This window comes from Megalopta genalis, chromosome 11 (assembly GCF_051020955.1).
Source record: "Megalopta genalis isolate 19385.01 chromosome 11, iyMegGena1_principal, whole genome shotgun sequence".
Taxonomy (NCBI): domain Eukaryota; kingdom Metazoa; phylum Arthropoda; class Insecta; order Hymenoptera; family Halictidae; genus Megalopta; species Megalopta genalis.
Window position 1 is genome coordinate 5,677,061 of NC_135023.1, and position 6,437 is coordinate 5,683,497.

General features: G+C 51.8%; 1 protein-coding gene across 1 annotated transcript; it reads left to right on the forward strand.

The window, feature by feature from the left end:
* Window positions 1–1,842: 1,842 nt before the first annotated feature.
* LOC117225989 (uncharacterized) lies at window positions 1,843–6,197 on the forward strand. Its single transcript, XM_033479885.2, has 4 exons — window positions 1,843–2,583; window positions 2,684–2,797; window positions 4,365–4,481; window positions 5,083–6,197. Exons 1-4 carry the CDS (start codon window positions 2,265–2,267, stop codon window positions 5,541–5,543), a joined length of 1,011 nt encoding a protein of 336 aa, XP_033335776.2. The 5' UTR covers window positions 1,843–2,264; the 3' UTR covers window positions 5,544–6,197.
* The last annotated feature ends 240 nt before the right edge of the window (window positions 6,198–6,437 follow it).

The following is a 6,437-nucleotide window of genomic DNA, read 5'->3' on the forward strand; positions in this document are numbered from 1 at the left end:
TTTGTATATAAAGAGACTTTCCTACTGACATCCCAACGACTTTGGATTACTTTTGATTTTCGTTTTATTATGATTTATCAGGCAGTGATGAGCTTGAGCTCCATGCTGCAATATTATAGTTTAGTGAATAAAAAAAAAAATGACATCCCAACGTCTAAGGCAAGGGCCCGTTTAGGATAACCTTACCGATGGGTCCTCTAGCGGGTCCTGGGCGTAACGTCTCCCCCTCTCTTTCTCTCCCAAACATCGTCGCATCAACCACTGGCAAAAATCCAATCGCCGAAAAATATTTTTTGAAACACGAATGTACCTCATACGCTCTATATCGTCACAATAGAACAATGAACCGTGGAAAGAATCCATCGAAATAAATTAGAAATAAAAATGTTTTTCTTCACAATGGTTTCTCCAATTTTCCTCAATTTCTATCAAAGTACGAAGAAAAGAATTCATTCACGTTTTCAAGATCGATAGAACAATCGCGGCGAGTTATCAGACAAACCAAAAAAAATGAATACATCTAAAAAAAATAATAGAATAGTTCCATTATTCGCTGGGAAAGCGACTTAAAACGGGAATAATCATGCCATTATCGGCCGTCGTGATCGTCCCAGGTAGCCAGCTAGCTTACGTACCTGAACAACCTGAGCCTTTTAAACTCGCTTTTAAGAAACTTTATTAACAGCTCAGGATTCCCTGCAATTTACCAAACCTGCAATTCCCGCTTAAGACATGATCTGGGGATGTATGCTGGGATCAATAAATATATAGATAGGGAACGGATAGATATTTTCTAAATAATCGAGTCTGAAGTAAGCTTAAGGCTTATTCCTGAGAATTTCAAACATTCAGCAGCTTTCTGCGGCAAACGTTGATCCGAATATAAACTAAAAATCGCGATTTTCTTGCAACGTCCTCCTATATCTGTCTATAAACAAAAACTCTAGCTAGCACAGCAAAGCAAACTCTGGCAGTCTAAAAAATCAATGGTCGCGGCGCAGAATGCTGGAAAGTGCACGAAACGTAAAAACCAACTAACAACGATCCCCCGTAAAATTGTCCACCGATTCGGCTTGCCTCGGGAGGAATCCTAAAATCGTATGAAAAAAAGAAAATCGTGCAAAAAGAGCACGAAACGTCTTGAGCTTAAGAATCCTCGAACGGCGTGTCTCTAGGCCTAGGATCACGGAGGTGAAGAAACGCGTGGGCCGCAAGAGCGTGGACGTTTCTCGGGGTGGGGGTAGATGGCGGATGGAACACGTGCGCGTGAAAATGTCAGTAAGCGTGGCTGTGCAAGGTAGCCGAATAGCCGGCAAGAAAACGGAGAAAGGACCGGGCGTTGATCGGAAGGAGACGCGAGGATTGCAACCGAAACGGTTTCGCGATGCGCCGGGGGTGCGAGGGAGAAGGCAGAAGCCGGATGGCAGAGAGCAAAACGGTGAACGAGCGATGGCAGAGCGAGAGTGCGGGAGAGCGACAGGGAGAGCTAGAGAGCGAGAGAGCGGAAGAGAGAGCGAGGGAGAAAGAGAGAGAGAGAGAGAGAGGCCGATGTTGGGAAGGGAATGCCAGGCGGTGGTTCGAGGGAGACGGCGACAGGGTCGCGTGACGAGAGAGGGAAGATGATAAGGAAGAGCGGAGGCGCAAGCCACCCTTGGCTAGAGAGGCAGCAAGCTGGCAGCCCCTTTCGCAAGGCACCCCCTAAGCCTGGTTAGGGGCGAAGGCGGCGAGCCGCGGAGGCCACAACACGACCGCCGTCCTCATTGGTCGACGCGCCTGGCCTGGGTGGGGCTCCGGAAAAATTGGAGGGGAGAAAAATCCCCTCTAAATAGCTGCGGCTGCGGCCGCGAAAAACTAGAATCCGCTCAGCCGGCATCGAGTGCGCGTCGGTTCGGTGTACACGAGTTTCCCCATCGCTCAGCGTTTCTTTTCCGTAGCCAGTGAACGAAGAGTAGCAATTCCCTAGCACGCGTTTCTTTATCCTCGGCCGAGAAGTCTCTGCGAGACTCTCTTCGTCGGTAGACTCGTAATAAATATCCGAGTGTTTATTATATTTGTTCAGTTTTGCGACGGAACGACACTACCGTGGTAAACCACAGTGCACGACGAGAACAGTGATCGACGGACTTTGCCTCCCGCGGACTGCGTCGAGTGCCCCCGAGGATACCTAGAGTGCTCTTCAGGATTACCGACTCCGCCGGAGTCTTTCCCAATTGGCTTTTCTTTCGCTCGACCGAAGGAAAGTTCGCTGAAGGAGGCGCGAAACGATGCATCTGCCGGAAGGACCGCTAGGCATGGATAGCTACAACGCGATCAGAGAGACTCTGCAGGTCCACTGCGACCTCGTGAGGACCGGAAGTCCAGCTATCCTCTGCAGCGCGTTACCCTCGCACTGGAGGTCGAACAAATCGTTGCCCGTGGCCTTCACGGTCGTGGCCCTCGACGAGGTCAGCGACGGCACCTTGGTCACGATCAGGGCTGGCAACGACGAGAATTGCTGCGGGGAGCTCAGAAACTGTACCGCGATCATGAAGAACCAGGTCGCCAAGTTCAACGATCTTCGATTCGTCGGCCGCAGCGGAAGAGGTCAGTGTTCGAATCTCGTATCGGTGATCGGAAGACCCTTCGGAAGATTCTTCCAGAGGTCTGCGAAATTAATCGTAGGATTTTTTTTGCTGTGTTACAGGAAAATCGTTCTCCCTGACGATCCAGATCAGCACGGTACCATTCCAAATCGCCACCTACACCAAGGCCATCAAGGTCACCGTGGACGGACCCAGAGAGCCGCGATCCAAGTCAAGTAAGTTCCGATCTTCCGAGAAACTTTTCTCGATACCCTCCCCCCACCCCCCAGGCATGAAAACTACCTGAGGCGGAGACTGATCTCGAGCTTGCAACGCTCCATCGAGTCATGATTTTGATAAAGTATCCGGACACGTGGAAGTAAATAGATAGGTAACAATTTCCGTACGTTCGCGCAAATGTTACACGAGGTTTCAAGAGGATCGCGTTTCAAGATCGATTCGAAACCGAAAATTACCCAGGTCAGAATTACACAGTCTCGATCTTTCAAGCGCAGAAAAATCTGTCGTACGAGATAACGTTCGTCCTGCGGAAAATTCGAGATCGCTCGAGCATCGGAAAACACGTGAGAAATGCAACAAACTTGACTGAAACTCTCGAAGTCTCGATCGTTCGAACGTCTAAAAACCTTCGCTCCGAAAATCACGGCTATGACAAAGTTTAAAATCGAACCGCAACAAAAGCTGTTTGAAAAAGAAAACGCAGCAACAGGGCCGACAGCGCGTGATCGCAGAATCTTGCCGTCGAAATTCCGCGACAGAGAAAATCTGTGTGTAACGGGGGGTTCGCGGGGATGGCCGGCAAGTCGCAGACGGTGTCCGCAAGCGTTCGCATCCTCGTTTAATAATCCGGTGGACCTCAAACCGCGACCGCCGCGGCTCCGAGTCGTTTACACGTGCACGCGGAGGGGTACGCAAGGGGTAGTTTGCGCGCGCGCGCGCTCGCGAGCGCTCGGCCGCGTACATTTCGCACTTACACAGTGCAAGAGGGCCAGGTTTTCGCACGCGCGCGGATCCGGCAAGGTTTGGCATGGTTTCAAGGTGTCGGCGTCTCCTTCCTCCGATCGCGGCCGGTTTATTTTCACGAGGAAGCCGTGCGTGTCCCGGATTGGTTGCCCCGGAGGTACGCGTGTGCACGTTTTTAACGCGGGGGCGGCGTTTTCTCTCGGAAGAAAGAGTCGAAGTCGCGGGTGGCACGCCGTGGTGCCCGGCCATCAAGCTCGTCTGCAAAGGAGCCGCGTTTATGCGTTTGTTTATCGCGGCGCATATGGCGGTAGCATGTGGACCGTAGCCGAGGCGGTCGTGTAAACAGAGATCGCGGAGAGCGTCGTTAATCCGCGTTTTACGGGGGCACCGGTCGCCTTGCCTTTTCCCTTGCCTTGCCTTTTTGTCCGCGCCATCCGCCACTATACTCTTCGGCTTCGTTATGCCATCGAGACACCGAGTCCGAGACGGCCGTTTAATCTCCGCCGCTGCGATTCCCCCTTTTTTTACTGGCCGCCGAAGGACCCGCGAATCCCGCCGATGTATTATTGCCCGGCACGTCGAATTTCTCTGGAGGAAGTTCCCGATTCTTCTGCAGGAAAACTCCGCTGAAAATTTCGACATCGTGCCGTTCGACCCAGCCAACGTTTCGGGGGCGGCTAGAAAAGTTCGCCAAGGCTGTCGGTGTCGGACGATAGAACCGTGGAGTCTTTATTTATAGAGCCGAAGGAATCGCGGGCTCCTCGAACTTATTTTAGCCCGCAGCTTCGATCTAACGGAGGATGTTCTTTCTGCTTACAGATTATCAATACGGACACGGGTTTCCCGGTCTGGGAATCGGGCTGGGCCTGAACCCGTTGGTGGACTTCGCGTATCTGGGACACGCGTGCTACATGCCCCATCCTGCTTTCGTGAAAGGTAAATTCGACCTCCTCCTTGCCTCCGCTGTTAACCTTGGAGCGCGAACCGAGGCTCGGTAACCGCGACGGGGTTAGTATATCCGAGAAACGTAACTAGAATTTTTGATTCGGCTGGGACAGGGTATAGTCGAACGGCTAGATGTCCGCGCGATCATAGCCGAAAGTGCTCCTAATCGGCGCGTCCCTTCGCCCCGACTGCCTCGCGCAGCTGCAATCAATCAAACTCGAACAATACGCGCGTATAGTCGGCGCTCTTTCTCTTCCCAGCGAAGAAAAAAAGGGCCACGGAAGAGAGGACACGCGTTCACGAGAGTAGTCCGCTTGTTATCGATTTCGCCGTTCGTCCGCGACGCTTGCCGATGATTCATACCCCCGTGGCTGGACCGAGGGGTGAGCCGGGGCTCCCTTTTCCCACAACGGACCCCTTCGACCCCCGTCCTCCCCTTGCGCAACAATACGACTTAGCTCCCTTCTCGGCCAGAATCTTCCTCTCGCTCTCTCTCTCTCTCTCTCTTTCTCTCTCTCTCTCTCTCTCGCTTGCACACCCTCGCCAACTTCTGCTCTCCGAATTAATCGGCTGTTTTGCTCGTTCCCCGCAGGAACCATCCCGATGTCGTCGACGGATCTGTTCCCGCCAACGTTCCCACCAACGGTGCTGCCGTCGTACCCGTTCGACCACGTCAAGTACCCGACAGAGTACGCGACGCTGCCACCAAAGACTACCACTACGACCAGCTCGCAGCATCCCATCCCCAGCAGCCCGTCCAGAACGCCGCCGAGGAGTCCGAGCGAGTCTGGAAGCGAGTCCGCCGCCGAGGAAATCCGCAGCGCGTTCGTTCCAATCAGGTTGAACACCCTGCCGCCCGCCCCGTCGGTGATCACCGCCGCGAAATCTTCCCCGGAGACCGCTACCGTCTCGAAGAAGCCGACGTTGGGCGTCAGGAACGAGCTGAAGGCGCCCAGGTCCCTGATCGGCCTGAAACTGTCGCCCAAGAGGAGTCCAACGCCGACGAAGATCGCATCGCCGCCACCTGCCAAACCTGTCTGGAGGCCCTACTAGGCTCGGACCAAGGTGTAGAGAAGGCTCTGGGACTCTCGGAGAATTCCCGCTGGAAGGCTAGTGATTACTTAGACGTCGTCGGCGCAACCCGAGTCCTTTTTCTTCTTCGAGCGCGCGCCGATCCGCTCGACGATCTTCGGCAGATTCGATTTCGATCAAGTTCGGTTAACGGGCAAGTTCTCTGTGGTTCGCGGGTTCGGTTAACGGAGGAGTTTCTCTCTACGACGACTGGTTGGTTCTTCGGTTTTACGAAGACGGTGTTATTATAGTTGGTAGTTACAGAGATTGTACGCCGACACATCTCTCTAAATTGTGGCCGATGAACGGCCGCTTTCAACGCGTCGGACGTATGTACAATTCGCAATACACAAAGTATTATTGTATATAGGACAGTTTGTATATACGTGTAGATAGTTCGTGGACAATAATGTAGAAGAGAGAGATTAACTATATGTATAAACATCGCGCGCACGTGTGTGGGTGGAAGTGTGACTGTGTCGATGGTTGTATGGGAGGGAGCGCGTGTGAGAGAGACCAAAAGACAGAGATATTGATATTATTTATAAGCCAGAGATCTAATTTAATGTAAACAGATGGTATTATAGACGGGTGGAGCCAGCCGAATAAAATCGAAAACGTCGCGTAATTTAAAAATCACGATCTTCTTCTTCCAAACCCCCTCAACAAACTGTACGACGATGTTTCGATGTTTCAGCTTTGCCTAGGATAATTTTCGTTCTCAACCTTATCGTTTCTTTAGCCTAATTTTGCAGCATTTACTCTTAGTATTTTTTTAAAATAAATTTCTTTTTCTAGGCAATCAAAATTTAACTTGGAGCACGATTTTTCTCGTCGTTGAACTTTCTCCGTTCGAGTTGATCTTTCTCTATTCAT

Bases quoted from the DNA above. Each gene is read 5' to 3' on its own strand.
- LOC117225989 (XM_033479885.2), top strand. From the start codon at position 2,265: ATGCATCTGCCGGAAGGACCGCTAGGCATGGATAGCTACAACGCGATC. The intron at 2,798-4,364 runs GTAAGTTCCGAT...TTCTGCTTACAG, and splicing joins AGAGCCGCGATCCAAGTCAA to ATTATCAATACGGACACGGG. The intron at 4,482-5,082 runs GTAAATTCGACC...CGTTCCCCGCAG, and splicing joins CCATCCTGCTTTCGTGAAAG to GAACCATCCCGATGTCGTCG.